The sequence below is a fragment of the Primulina tabacum genome, chromosome 2 (genome assembly GCF_025594145.1).
Source record: "Primulina tabacum isolate GXHZ01 chromosome 2, ASM2559414v2, whole genome shotgun sequence".
In the NCBI taxonomy this organism is placed as follows: domain Eukaryota; kingdom Viridiplantae; phylum Streptophyta; class Magnoliopsida; order Lamiales; family Gesneriaceae; genus Primulina; species Primulina tabacum.
In genome coordinates this window covers 23,318,531-23,334,477 of record NC_134551.1, presented here as the reverse complement: position 1 = coordinate 23,334,477, position 15,947 = coordinate 23,318,531, and the positions used below count along the sequence as shown (strand labels likewise).

Below are 15,947 nucleotides of genomic sequence, written 5' to 3'. Positions count from 1 at the left end.
CATGTTACTGAGCAGTCAACCCCTCGTTTAAAAGATATCAAGAGAAAGATGGAGATATATGTTTTTCAGAAGGTGATGTTAACATGGGAAAAGATTCATGAGTTGAAGAGGGTGAGTGACAGTGGAGCTATTCCTACTCGTGCTCAGGAGGCAAGAGCACTGAAATACCTTGAACGTTTTGAAGTGAGGCATGTTAGGGATTTGGTTGAAGACAAATGTCTTTTGGAGGCGATGCTATGGAAGGAGTGACATGTTGTTGAAAAGATTTCGAAATCTAGGGCATTTGCTAGAGTTCGAATTTATGAGTTAAATGATTGGGTTAGGGCGTGGCTAGATTCAGTTGATTCCATGATATCTTCTGTAAAATGGGAACGTTGGTATTCTTAATGAAGTGTTATTTTCAATTTGTTGTGTTTTTATTTTCTGCATATAATTCTGTTAGTGAAGCAATATTACTAATAATTTCTAAGATAAATCAATTAAACCAAGAATATTTCGAAAGTAAGAAAACTTAGCCTGGGGTAATGGTTTTGTGAAGATGTCAGCTGCTTGCTGTTCAGTTGAAATATATTCTATTCGAATATCCTTCTTTAACGCATGATCCCTAATGAAGTGATGCCTGACATCTATATGCTTGGTCCTTGAGTGAAGAACTGGATTATAAGTGATGGCAATTGTGCTGGTATTATCACAAAATATGGGCGATTCAGTTGACGTTACTCCATAATCCTTCAGTTGTTGCTGAATCCAGATCAGTTGTTCACAACAGCTACCAGCAGCAAGATATTCTGCTTCTGTTGTTGAGGTAGCAATGGATGTCTGCTTCTTGCTGAACCAAGAGATCAGTCTGTCTCCTAAGAACTGACAAGATCCACTTGTACTTTTGCGATCAAGCTTACATCCTGCATAATCTGCGTTTGAATATCCAACTAAATTGAAGGTGGAGTCTTTGGAATACCATAGCCCAACATTTTGCGTGTCCTTAAGATATCTCAGAATTCTTTTAGCAGCTGATAAATGTGATTGCTTAGGATATACAGACAGCAAAAACAATATCAGGTCGACTGGCTGTTAGGTACAACAATGAACCTATTAATCCTCTATATAATGTCGCCTCTACTGATATTCCCCCTTCGTCAGTATCTAGTTTAACTTATGAGCTCATGGGAGTAGTTGTAGCTGAGCATGATTCCATACCAAATTTCTTTAGCAACTCCTTTGTATATTTTGTTTGACTAATGAATATACCAGTTTCCAGTTGCTTCACTTGCAATCCAAGAAAAAATGTCAGTTCACCCATCATGCTCATTTCAAACTTTTCCTGCATTAACTTAGCAAACTTTTCGCACAATTTGGGCTTAGTTGACCCAAATATTATATCATCAACATAAATTTGAACTAATAGAATATGATTATTTTTAGTAAATTTGAACAAGGTCTTATCAACTGATCCGACTGTAAAGTCATGATCAGTTAGGAATTTTGAAAGAGTTTCGTACCAAGCCCTGGGAGCTTGTTTAAGACCATATAATGCTTTGTTCAAATAGTATACATGATCAGGAAGTTTGTGATTTACAAAACCTGGAGGTTGTTCAATATATACTTCTTCTTGTAACTGACCGTTTAGGAATGCACTCTTCACATCCATCTGGTAAACTTTGAAGTTTTTGTGAGATGCATAAGCAAGAAATATTCTGATTGCTTCCAATCTTGCAACTGGAGCATACGTCTCATCGTAGTCTATTCCTTCTTCTTGCCTATATGCTTGTGCTACTAGTCTTGCTTTGTTGCGTATAACTGAACCGTCCTCGTTTAGTTTATTTCTGTACACCCATTTTGTACCTATAATGGTTTTTGAAGTTGGTCTTGGAACTAAGTTCCAGACGTTATTGTGAGTGAACTGATTCAGCTCTTCTTGCATAGCATTTACCCAGTTAGGATCAGCAAGACCTTCATCAGTTTTCTTTGGTTCCATTTGTGAGACAAAGGCTGAATGAATAAATAAATTTAACATTTGATTGCGAGTTCTTACTGGATCAGATGGATTTTCTATTATCAATTCTAGTGGATGTGATTTTCTTCATCTGTACTCAGCATTCGTTGCATCTGCAACTTCTTCAGTTGGTAACTGAATGCAGTTTTCAGCTTCAGTTGATGCCTCGTCAGCTGATATTTGAATATTATCATTTTCCTTTAATAACTGATTGTAAGCATTGACTTCCTGCTCATTTAATTGATCCAATATCTCTGGTTCTGGTGTTTGAAGGATGTTTTGATTATTATGATTTTCATCTTTGTCATCATCTTCCAAACTGATATCTGAAAATCGATCAGCTAGCTCAACTTGATCAGTTGGCTTATCAGTTAGTGCAGTTTCATCAAAATCAACATGCGCAGATTCTTCAACATTTAAAGTTTTCTTATTAAAGACTCTATAAGCTATACTAACTGATGAATATCCAAGGAATATTCCTTCTGCACATTTGGCATCGAATTCTTTTAAGAAATTTTTACTATTATCATGAATAAAACATCTACAGCCGAATATTTTGAAATAAGTGATTATACTTTTTCTTCCATGCCAGATCTCATATGGTGTTTTCATATGATTCTTATTAATCATTGATCTGTTCAGAGTATAACATGCAGTGTTTACTGCCTCTGCCCAAAATCTTTGAGAAATACCAGAATCAGCAAGCATTGTTCTAGCAGCTTCTTTAAGGGTTCGATTTCTTCTCTCAGCTACACCGTTTTGCTGAGGAGTTCTTGCTGCTGAGAGCTCATGCTTGATTCCAGCATTTTCTAGAAAGCTTGAAAGTGTTTGATTGATGAATTCAGTTCCTCGATCAGATCTGATTCGATCAATCCCAACTGATTTTTCATTTAAAAGTCTTTTAAAGAGTTTAATCAGTTGTGCAGCCGTATGGTCTTTGGATTTGAGAAAGATAACCCAAGTAAATCTTTAAAAATCATCTACGACCACCAAGGTGTATTTCATTCCCCCTAAGCTCATGACTGGTATTGGACCGAAGAGATCCATGTGCAGTAGTTCTAAGCATCGGGATGAAGACTTACAGCCCTTGTTTTTGAAAGAAGATCGTACTTGTTTTCCATACTGACATGCTGAGCAAAGTTTATCTTTTGAAAAATTTATTTTGGGCAAACCAGTTACAAGTTCATGTTTACTCAGATAGGCAATGGATTTAAAGTTTAAATGATTTAACCTTTTATGCCACACCAGTTTTGAGATGATTTTGAAGCAATAAAGCAGACTGGTGCATGAGGCTGTTCATTCCAACTGACTTTATATGTGTTTCCACATCATTTGCCAGTTAGTATGATTTCATCAGTTGATGTTTTAACTGAGCATGAGTTTTTATCAAATTGTACCGAGAATCCATTGTCGCATAACTGACTGATGCTAATCAAGTTATACTTCAGATTCTCTAGTAATAAAACATCTTTAATAGTAAAGTTACCATGGATAAGCATACCTTTACCCACGGTTTTACCTTTGAAATTATCTCCGAAACTGATGTTTGGACCATTATATTTGGTCAGTTGAGATAGCATACTTGCATCTCCTGTCATATGTCGTGAGCAACCGCTGTCCAAATACCATATTGAATTTTTATCTGTACCTGTTACCTGCAATCACACACATAATATGATTTGGTACCCATATCTATTTGGGTCCAAAACTTATTAGTCCCTTTGGAACCCATACTTGGATTAGTCTAACTGACTTTCCGGTAGCTGTATTCCAAATGGTTTTTCTCGGCTTTTGTGTGCTTGGTGAGTAGTGTACAGTTGATACAGTATGTGTTTTAGTCTTATTCAACTGATTGTTCAATCTGTATCTCTTCTGAACTGGCTTGCAGTTATAGTAATTGACATAGCCATTCGAATAGTTTTTGTGAAATCTTTTTGATGACCCGCTTTGTGAATCAGTTGAAAGCTTTTGGCTATAGCCAATCCCATATCTTCTAGCCTTGTTCAACTTCTCAGTAGGTTGTTCAATCAGTTTACTGAGCTCAATTTGTTCTTGTACCACTGCTGATTTGACAAAGTGAATGTACTTCCCTTTGTTCATTGTCAGCTTTGGTTGAGTATCATTTGAAAACGTTTCTCCTTGATTACTGAACCCTAAACCAGTTTTATCAGAAACTGATTTTTGTGAATTCTGCATCTCATTCAGTGCAGTAGACGACTTATTCCAAGATTGAATGAGTTTAGTCTGTTTTGAATTTTCAAGGATCAATTTCTGGATCAGTGATTGATCTTTCTTTCTCTATGCTTTTAACTCAGCAATTTCCCTTTTCAGACTCAACCCATCAACTGATTCATCAGTTTTGGTTTTATTGTCCATGGGATCATTTTGCTTTGACTTTATTTCCTCAAATGATGATGCAAGTTTCTGGTACTCATTTACCATTTCATGCAATGTTAAAATGAGTTCTTCTCGTGTAAAATCAGTTGAACTAAAATCAAATACCTCTTGACTTGTAGATTCTGCTTCTGTATCATTGGCCATTAGACATTTGACTTCCTCTTCATCACTTGAGCTATATGAGCTTTCTGGTTCTGATTCGTCACTATCAGTTTCTGCCCATTTGGATTTGTTCTCTTCAGCCAATAGAACCTCATGTTTCTTTTTGTAGGTTTTCTTATCATCTCTGGATCTTCTCTTATGCTCATATGATTTCTTTCTTCTGTCAGTTGATCCTTGACCGTCCTATTTAGGTTTAGGACAGTCAGCAATATAATGACCTGTTTTGCCACAATTGTAGCAAGCATTTATTTCTTCTTTGGAATTGTTTCTCTGGTATTGCTTCTGAAAGTTTCCTTGGTTCTTTCTCATGAACCTCCCAAACTTTTTGATGAATAATGACATAGCATCATTGCTTAACTGATCGGCAGATTTCTCGACTGAACTGGTTGATTCAGTTCTTACAGCTGCTAGAGTAGTTGTAGCTGTAGGAGTAAATGGTTCTCCTTCTCTGCTCTGCAATTCAAATTCATAAGCCTTTAAATCAGCAAATAGTTCATGAAGTTCGATCTGGTTCAAGTCTTTAGATTCACTCATAGCCATATTTTTGACATCCCATTCCTTTGGAAGACCTCTCATCACTTTTAGTGCAACCTCTTTGTTAGTATACACCTTTCCGAGTGCATTTAATTCATTTACAATACTGCTCACCCTTTCATCATACTCATTCATTGATTCTCCAACCTTCATTTTGATATTGTCAAATTTCTGAACAGCAACAGAGAGTTTATTTTCTTTTGTTTGGTCATTTCCTTCATATAACTGAATCAACTTTTCCCAAATTTCTTTTGCTGTTTTGCACATCTTTATTTTGTTAAATGTTGCTTTGTCCAGTGTTTTGTATAGAGTATCTTTGGCCACATTGTCAAGATTGGCTTTTCTTTTGTCCTCAGTTGTCCACTCTTCTCTGGGCTTTTGAATTCTTTGTGGTGCCCCTTCAGTTATGGCAATTGCTGTATTTGCTTTTAGAATCTTCACAGGGTCCGTCTGTTATGACATACCACATGTCATCATCTTGTGCAGCTAAGTGAGCCTGCATTCTGATTTTTCAGTCATCGAAATCTTCTCTTGAGAGCATAGGAATTTTATTGAATGAAGTCATGCTAGCAGATTTATAGATCAGAAGTATTCAAGAACAAGATTCAACTGCTCTGATACCACTTGATATGATCGATTGACGTGTCAAGAGTGTTTAGAAGGGGGGTTGAATAAACACTCTCAATTAATATTGGTCTTATCGAATTTTTGAGTTCAGTTTGGTGACAACTGATTCTCGGAATCTTGTTGGTCAATATCAATCAGTTAAACTGAGGTAGTTGCGGAAGGTAACTAACTGACAGATAGAATACAGAACTGAAATAAAATACACAAGGATTGTTTCTGGATGTTCGGAGAATTCAATTACTCCTACGTCACCCCTTCTATCACAAGGATAGGATTTCCACTAAAAGACTTTGATCCAATACAACACTTGTACAGACCCACTTCAGTTAGGACTTACCCACTGCCTAAACTGAAACTCTTAGTATTACAAAATGATCTCTGTGCGTAACTGATCTTAGCACTATTGAATTAACAAATATTACGGAGTGCTAGTTTGCTCAACTTGTAGCCTTGATTGCTATGAATAAATCGAGTAAGAGTGAGCTGAGATTTTGACAGAGTAATAGCAAGTTTTGAGTGATGTATCGTCACTTCTTCTTTTTCTTCTGCCATATTTATACTCTTCTTTTCCAACGGTAATCTTGAGATAAATTTGAATCTTTGTATCCGTTGGTTTCCACTTGATTATTCCTTCGATATTGTTTGCTTCATTTATTGTAATTCGGCGTCTTAATTTCTTTGTCCGGAATGCGTTGTTTTAAGTAGTCTTGGTTGTTGTGCGGTGCTCTTGTAATCTGTTATGTCTTCTTTGTTCTTTCCCGAGACATCTTCAGTTGAGAGACTTTGAGGCATTCGGCTGAATGTTTTAACTGATCAATTCCAACTGATCAATTTACTCTGTATCATTGTATCAGCTGATTTCAGTTGATAAGTTCAGTTGCCGAATTTGCTTGCGCGTATCAGTTGATTCATATTTTGTTAATCGATTGATTCATGTTTTGTCAAACTCCAGAATCTAGTTTCCAACAATGAAGATGCGCCCTAAGGAGTTTTCAGAGACGACGGACCCCATGGTTGCCGAGGGCTGGATCAAGTCCCTCGAGGTTATCTTCGAGTTCATGGAGCTTGGAGATGCAAACAGAGTCCGATGTGCCACCTAGTTATTCGGAGGAGATGCCCGCTTATGGTGGGAAGGAGCGTCAGTAGCCCTGAACTTGGCTACGCTGAGCTGGACACGCTTCACAGAGGTATTCTACTCCAAATATTTTACTAATGAGGTGCGTTCCAGGTTGACCAGGGAGTTCATGACCCTGAGGCAGGGTGATCTGACTGTTACGGAGTTCGTCCGTAAGTTTGAGAGGGGTTGCCACTTTGTGCCCCTGATTGCCAGCGATGCTGGAGCCAAACTGAGACAATTTATGGATGGTCTGCGGCCGATCTTGCGCCGCGATGTTAGAGTGGCAGTCCCTACTACTTTTGAAGTCGCGGTTTCCAGAGCTCTTGCTGCGGACCAAGATCAGATCGACATTGAGAGGGACCGCCAGGGTAAGCGACCAGTCCCAGTACCACACCGCCCTCCTCCTCAGCAACAGCATCAGAACAAGAGGCCATTCCATGGCCCACCCAAGAACAGAGGACAGAGGCAGCAGCATCAGGGACGTGCAGTCCCAAGGACCTTTGAGCACCCAGTCTGTCCCAAGTGCTCACGCCGCCATCCTGGAGCATGTATGTTTGGTTCAGGGAAGTGTTATAAGCGTGGTATTCCAGACCACTTACTTCTGCAGTGCCCTCAGAGGAATCTGCCTAACCAAGGCAGAGTTTTTTCTCTCCATGCCACGGAGACGAATCCAGAGACCATGCTTATGACAAGTACCTTTAAGCTTTAAGTTTACATTTGGGGTTTAATGTTTTGGGTTAAGATTTTTGAACATAGAATTGCAGTAGGATTGCATACTCTACTCAGTATTATTTTCGGAAATTAGGTTAGAAGAACTCTGGCCTTTGCATGTCTATAAGTTTAGTTCTTGTAACTAATGGGTTCAACTTAGAGTTCCGATCTTTCAGGGAGAATTTTTATATCTGGTTCCGCTACGAAGGCCTTGATAGATTCAGGGGCCACTCACTCCTTTATTTCGGAAGTCTTTGCTAATTTCCTCAAGGTCAAGACCGTTGGGCTAGATGTGGCCTATTCAGTAGTATTGCCTTCTGGTGAGGAGATGGCAGCTACCAATGTGATCCGAGACATAGATCTTGAGCTCCATGGCAACCTCGTTTATGCGGATCTGATCGTGTTGCCGATGCCAGAGTTTGACATCATTCTAGGGATGGACTGGCTATTGCGGAATAGAGTTTTGATTGACTTCCAGTGGAGATCTGTTTTAGTCCGACCGCCTGGAATGATGCAGTTCTTATTTGAGCCAGACAGGTACTTTCCTTTACCGCGCATTATTCCTTATGTCCAGGCTAGGAAACTCATGCATAGAGGGTGTCGGGCGTTTTTAGCAACTTTTAGTCAGCCGCAGATGTTCCGATTGTTAGAGACTTCTTAGACGTTTTTCCTGAGGACGTTTCTGGTATGCCACCCGAGAGAGAGGTGGAGTTTTCTATTGAGCTTATGCCAGGTACGACTCCGATCTCCAAAGCACCGTACCGACTAGCACCGACAGAGATGGCAGAGCTTAAGAAGCAGATTCAGGAACTTCTAGATAAGGAGTTAATTCGCCCAAGTTTTCACCATGGGGCGCGCCAGTCTTATTTGTGAAGAAGAAGGATGGCTCTATGAGGCTTTGTATTGACTACCGGGAGTTGAACAGGGTTACAGTGAAGAACAAGTACCCACTTCTGAGGATCGAAGATTTGTTTGACCAGTTGGAGGGAGCTTCGATATTCTACAAGATAGATCTGCGTTCCGGTTATCACCAGTTGAGGGTGAGAGATGCTGATGTTTCCAATACTGCCTTCAGGACTCGTTATGGCCACTATGAGTTCCTTGTGATGCCGTTCGGTCTGAAGAATGCGCCAGCGATCTTCATGGATCTCATGAATCGCGTATTTTAGCCGTATCTTGACCAGTTTGTGATAGTATTCATAGACGACATTCACGTCTACTCCAAGAATCAGAAGGATCACAGCAGACATCTGACCACAGTGCTGCAGACCTTGCAGAAGCACAAGTTATTCGCAAAGTTCAGTAAGTGCGAATTCTGGTTAGATAAGGTGGCGTTCTTAGGCCACATTGTTTCTAGCAGTGGTATTGAGGTAGACCCAGCGAAAGTTGCCGCAGTCAGAGATTGGGTTGTGCCGTAGAATGCATCAGAGATCCGCTGTTTTCTTGGGCTAGCAGGATATTATCGGAAGTTCATTAAGGGATTCTCCTCTATTGCCGTTCCACTCACATCATTGACCAAGAAGAATGCTAAATTTGTGTGGAGCGAGGAGTGTCAGAAGAGCTTCGATACTTTGAAGCAAGCTCTTATCTCAGCACCAGTTTTGGCCATGCCGTCAGGGCCCGGAGATTTTGTTTTGTATACCGATGCTTCAAAGCTCGGTTTGGGTGCAGTATTTATACAGCATGGGAAGGTGATAGCATATGCTTTTCGACAACTGAAAATTCATGAGAAGAATTACCCTACCCATGATCTAGAGTTGGCCGCCGTAGTATTTGCCCTGAAGATTTGGAGGCATTATTTGTATGGAGAGAAGTGCCAGATCTTTACCGGCCACCCCCTTAGTGATGTAGCAATTCTTTGACAACTCACCACCTTTGACCCTTTCCATGTTATTTATTAGTAGGGTAATCCTTTCATTTTGATCACCATTTAATTAATAATCAACCTATATCTAGCCATGAAGAATCGGTCATTTGCACCCCATCTATCCCTCCAACAATCATTTTTGAGTATCCAACCATTTCAAATTCAAAGAGAGCAAGACTTGGTCTTGCCATCCCTTTTATATTGCAACCCCTCCCCTCACTCTCCTAACCATCTCCCCCTCTCCCTCCTCACCGAAATCTGAGAGCAATTCAGTGTACAAACCGTGAGAAAGTTAGAGAAAGCAAGAGGAAAGTCGAAGGAAAACTAGGTAGAAAAGTGCACTCTGTCTCCTCCGCGCCGCGTCGTCGATTCGTTCGTTTTCCATTCAAAACGAACAAAGGCATGTTTATATTTCCTTTCACTCTTCAATCAAGTCATATTAATATTTTAAAACATATCACGTGCATTATTTAATTAGCAGAAACCTAAATATTGTCAAATCATTTTCAAAAAAAAAAAGTAGTGCAGATTTTGTTGGCTTCACTCTATGCCACACGGTTTTTGCTGTTTTTGTTAAGTTACAGGTTGGCTCGTGTCCAAGCTCCCAAGGCTGCATCTGGACATGTACTAGGGTGTGTCAAGACCATGTTGGTCCATTTGTTCACTCCCATACACGCTGGAAACTCGCATGTGACAGCAACACCCCAAATGTGTCCCTTTGAGTCTCGATTTGTATAGTTGCTGTCAAGGGAGGGAGTTTCTGATCTTGGCTGCCTTAGGGGCATATATCCATGGTTAGAAAACTTCCCTATCATGTTTAAGACGTGACCAAGTCGCTTTTTTAAGGCTTGGTCCATGGCGGAATCAGTTTTTAAATCAAAACACATGCACAGCCCCTTCGCCCCTTTCGAATTCTGCTTGTGTAACTTTCGAGTTTGGTGGTGGTGAGAATCTTGGTTGGCCTCTGGCCCATAGCCACGGTTCACACCATACCCCTTGATGTCTAGATTGTGCCATGGTCAACCAAATGGCCACTGGAATGGTCCATGACAGCAAGAAGCGTCGCAACACCCCACGCGCAGAATTAAGTGCTCGGGTGGATTTTTCGATTGGTTTCGGGTGCGGTGCAAATTGTGGCTGGCCTAGGGCCCTTATCCATGGTTCAAACCATACCCTAGGATGTTGGTAAGAGCCTCTGGTTGGTATTTCAAGCCCCAATGGCCGGTAGTCTCGAAAACAACACAAGGAAGCAAAGACACGGCTGCTGTATTTTGTGGACAGCAAGTGGTGCTTTGGTTCGGAGGCTCGTTTTAGTTCTTGGTTGACTTATAGCCTATGGCCTTGGACTAGACAGTGCCTCATCAAGTTAGGAAGGTCATGGTTTTGGCCGTTTGTGATTTGGATCAGTTTTGAGGTCGTACGAGAATTTACTGTGCAAGGTGCCAAAATGACTCTCGAAAGAGCGTTTCATGTTTTTGGCCTCCCTTCACTAAATTTCGAGTAATGTAAATTTAGGATCATTATTTCATAATTTTAGGCGTATTTTAATCATGATTATATGATGGTTTGGTGTCGGTTCGGGTTGGCACGGTGTCATGATTAAATACGAAGTAGTTAGGCGTAATGGTGCCATTTTTTGAGATTTAATTACATAGTTTGGTCAAGTTAAATCATTTGCATATTTTCACGTTATATTTTAGGTCGCAGCGAGCCTGAGAACGATCCAATCCATGTGATCAAATAATACAGGATATTTGATTATACCATTTAATTATATTACGTGCATAAAAATATAAAATATTCATTTTTGAGATTTATGTGATATTGCTTGTGGCCATTTCACTATCATGAGATTATTGTATCACCCGGTCGTCAGTTACCGGTCAGTTCAGTTCAGTTCCACCCAGTATACTGTGGCATTAGTCTGATCAAACGATTATTATTTCACCCGGTCGCCAGTTACCGGTCAGTTCAGTTCAGTGCAGGGGCCACATGCGTAGAACATAATCTCAACAAAAAATTTATGACATGCTATTTCATTACAGGGATCTATGGAGCAAATATTTCACTTATGATTTTCAGTCAGTTATGCACGTATTATAATTGCTCATGATAAGTTATTTTCACGTTATGCCTCATGACATGATATTTTTATCCAATGCAATTTTACTATATTATTTACTCGTTATTTACGATATATGCATGCTGAGTCTTTATACTCACTAGACTTGATTGTTGTAGGTACTGATGAGGTCGAGACCGAGGGCGGGGACCAGTGAGCTAGCTTGGGTCGGCAGTAGTGGAACCCGAGGACCTCATTTACAGCATTTGCCATTTTTATGCTCAAACATTTTTATCAGTTGTTGGATTACTTTATTTGTTATTTTGTGAGCAATAATTTCTTCCGCTGCTATTTTGAACATTAAACTTGAATTATCAGTTTATTTCGTGAATGAGGTATTTTAATTATTTTAAAAAGAAAATTTTAAATTTTTCCGCAAATTTTCAACACGAATTTTCGGGCCATTATAGTTTCATCTGCATACCACATACCTAACACACACAAACAGGGAGAATTTATTTTTAACACAGCAACTGAAAAGTCAGTTAGACTGATCCGAGTCTGGGTTCCTAAAGGACTAATCAGTTTAGGACCCAAATAGATGTGGGTACCAAAATTATATATTGTGTGTGATTGCAGGTGACAGGTACAACAAAAAATCAATCTGGTACTTGGACAGTGGATGCTCACGTCACATGACAAGGGATGCAAATTTGCTATCTTAACTGATCAAATACACTGGTACAAACATCAGTTTTGGAGACAACTCAAAAGGTAGAACTGTGAGTAAGAGTAAGCTTATCCATGGTAACTTTATTATTCAAGATGTTTTACTAGTTGAGAACTTGAAGTATAACTTGATTAGCATTAGTCAGTTATTCGATAACAATTTCTTAGTTTAGTTCAACAGACACACTTGTATGGTTAGAAACTCAACTGATGAGATTATTTTAACTGGCAATCGTTGTGGAAACTTACAAAGTAAGTTGGAGTGATGAACCTAATCCACCAGTTTGTTTTATAGATTCAAAATATTCTAAAAACTGGTTGTGGCATAAAAGTTTGAACCACTTAAATTTTAAGTCTATTACTTATTTGAGTAACCATGATCTTTTAAATGGTTTGCCTAAGATCAAATTTTGAAAAGATAAAATTTGTTCAGCATGTCAGTTTGGTAAGCAAGTAAGATCTTCATTTAAAAACAAGGGCAGTAAATCTTCCTCCAGATGCTTAGAATTGCTTCATATGGATCTTTTTAGTCCAATACCAGTAATGAGTGTCGGGGGAATGAAATACACCTTGGTAATTGTTGATGATTTTTCAAGATTTACTTGGGTTATCTTTTTAAAATCAAAATACCAAACTGCTGCACAACTGATTAAACTATTCAAAAGATTATTAAATGAAAAATCAGTTGGTATAGGGCCAAAAAAAGGACTGATCATTAATTAAGGAATTTCTATCATTAATTTTCTAAAGTTATGGGGACCAAAATGCAAAAAAAAATCCGAAACTTAAGGGACTAAATTGCACATAGTCGAACCAAGGAATGAAATTGAGATAGATCGAAAAATTCTAGGATGAATATGAAATATTTTAAATGTTCATGGATTAAATTTAAAATTTCAAAAAGTCTAGGGCTATTTTGCAAATCATAGACAATTAGGGGCTGTTTTTGTAATTTCTGAAATCTTAACGGTGAAATTAGAAATTTCCCGAAGTATAGGGCCTAATTTGATGAAATTCAAAATTTATGGGTTAAATGCAATTTTTCGAAACTCTTAGGGATGAAAGTGCTAATTGTGGAAATTTAAGGGGTTAAATTGCAATTTCTTCCGAGAAACAATAGGGTCCAATCACTTAGTTTTCAAAAACTTTAAGAAAATAATGATAGAAATTCCTTAAGTTTCACAACGAATAGTTTTGACGATGTATTCGTCGCATGAAGGATATTCATATTACGTGTAGCTACCTACGCATTGCTGGATTCAGGAGCTACACACTCATTCATATCCGAGACGTTCGTCAAGCGACTAAATATTATACCCGAGGATATGGGATTGTACTTAAAAGTTTCTAATCTTTCCGGTGATCAAATGGTCACCTCGAGCATTGTGAAGAATCTGGAACTTCGTTTGAATAAAGATGTGGTTCGGGCAAACCTCACCGTACTTCCGATGCCTGAATTCAAAATTGTACTTGGCATGGATTGTTTATCATTGAATGGAGCTTCGATAGATTTTTGGCAGAGTCGGTGTCTATTCGACTGCCCAACAGGTTATCTTTTGTCTTTGAGGCAGCAAGAAACAAGAAAATGCCGCACATTATCTCCTCTATGTGTGCGATGAAACTTATGAGATAAGGATGCCAAGATTTTCTAGCATTCGTTAGTTCAGTGCATGTTATCGACAGACAAAAACTAGAGAATGTCGAGATCGTCAGAGACTTTCCTAGCGTCTTTCTTGATGATGTTTCTGGCATTCCACCAGACCAAGAGGTGGAGTTTTCCATTGAGTTGATGCCGGAAATTATGCCAATTTCTAAGGCACCCTATCGTCTAGCACCCGCTGAGATGAAAGAGCTAAAAGATCAAATTCAAGAATTGTTTTTCGCCCTAGTTGTTCTCCATGGGGCGCACCAATGTTATTCATGAAGAAAAAGGATGGAAGTATGCGACTCTGTATCGACTATCGAGAGTGGAATACGGTCACCATTAAGAATAAATATCCTCTACCTAGAATTGATGACTTATTCGGTAAGTTACAAGAAGCATCGATATTCTCAAAAATAGATCTTCGTTCTGGATACCATCAATTAAGGGTTAAGAAGTCGGATGTTCATAAGACAGCGTTTAGGACTCGATATGGGCATTATGAGTTTATGGTCATGCCATTTGGGTTGACCAATGCACCAGCGATCTTCATGGATCTCATGAATCACGTATTTCAGCCATATCTGGATCAATTTGTTATAGTCTTCATCGAAGATATTTTGATTTATTCGACTAGCAAAGATGAGCATAGTCAGCACTTGAGGACAACACTGCAAATACTGCAAGATAGAAAATTATACGCTAAGTTCAGCAAATGCGAGTTATGGCTTGAGAGAGTGACATTCTTAGGCCACATCATTTCTAGAGATGGAGTTGAGGTCGATCCGAGTAAAGTTGAGGCAGTGAAAGAATTGCCCGTACCTAAGAGCGTAACCGAGATCCATAGTTTCTTGGGACTAGCTGGCTACTACCAAAAGTTCATACATGGATTCTCTTCTTTTGCGGTACCCTTGACCACCTTGAGAGAGAAGAATGAAAAATTTATATGGGGATCCGAATGCCGAGAAAGTTTTGACAAGTTGAAGCAAGCTTTGATTTCGGCGCCAATATTATCGATGCCATTGGGGCAAGGAGAGTATGTTCTCTATACGGATGCTTCAAAACTTAGGTTAGGTGCGGTTCTGATGCAAAATGACCGAGTGATAGCATATGCATCAAGACAGTTGAAGGTGCATGAGAAAAATTACCTCACATATGATCTCGAGCTCGCAACAATAGTTTTTGTACTAAAGATTTTGAGACTATTTATATGGAGAGAAGTGCAAGATTTTCACCGACCATAAAAGTTTGAAGTACTTCCTCACCCAAAAAGAGTTGAACATGAGGTAACGAAGATGACTAGAGTTGGTAAAGGACTACGACTGTGACATTACCTACAATTCGAGCAAAGCTAATGTAGTGGCTGACACACTGAGTAGAAAGACAAAAGTTATTACTCAATTATCACTTCAGAGACCATTACAGTCCGTGATTCAGCAGTTTGAGCTTGCAGTATATGCTAGGGACGAGGCCCTTAATCTTGCCACTATTAAAATACAGTCGACTTTGAGGGATAGAATCCAAGAGGGGCAATCTTCTAATGAGAAATTGCAAAAGTGGAGACTAAGAGATGTAGCTAAGAGTCGGAAGCTGTATTCCAAGGATTATAGCATTGTTCGATATCGATATCGATTTTGGGTTCCTAGTGGAAATTTTTTAAGAGAAGTCATTATGAAGGAAGCTCATGACACTTTGTACTCCATTAATCCTAGAAGTACGAAGATGTACAAGGATCTGCAATTATTATACTGGTGGCCGGGAATGAAGCGAGACATCTTAAGATTTGTGTCCGAGTGTTTGACATGCCAACAAGTTAAAGTTGGGCATCAAAGGCTAACTGGAAAACTTAAGCCACTTCCTATTCCCGAGTAGAAATGAGAAAATATCACTATGAATTTTTTTGTGAGATTGCCAAGGACTATCAAGCGATTTAATGCCATTTGGGTGATAGTTGATCTTCTTATGAAATCAGAACACTTTCTACCTATCAAGACGACATTCACCATGACAAATTATGCAGAGCTGTTTATACGAGAGATAGTTCGACTGCATGGGATTTCAGTATCTATTGTTTTTTTTACAGAAAGCCGAGGTTCACATCGTCTT

The 15,947-nt window shown here is 39.1% G+C and overlaps 1 protein-coding gene across 1 annotated transcript; it reads left to right on the top strand.

Annotated features, from left to right (window-relative positions):
- The first annotated feature begins 7,071 nt into the window (after positions 1–7,071).
- Positions 7,072–15,713, top strand: LOC142537582 (uncharacterized). Its single transcript, XM_075643087.1, has 2 exons — positions 7,072–7,198; positions 15,202–15,713. The coding sequence occupies exons 1-2, from the start codon at positions 7,072–7,074 to the stop codon at positions 15,711–15,713; spliced, it is 639 nt and encodes a 212-aa protein (XP_075499202.1).
- Positions 15,714–15,947: the final 234 nt, after the last annotated feature.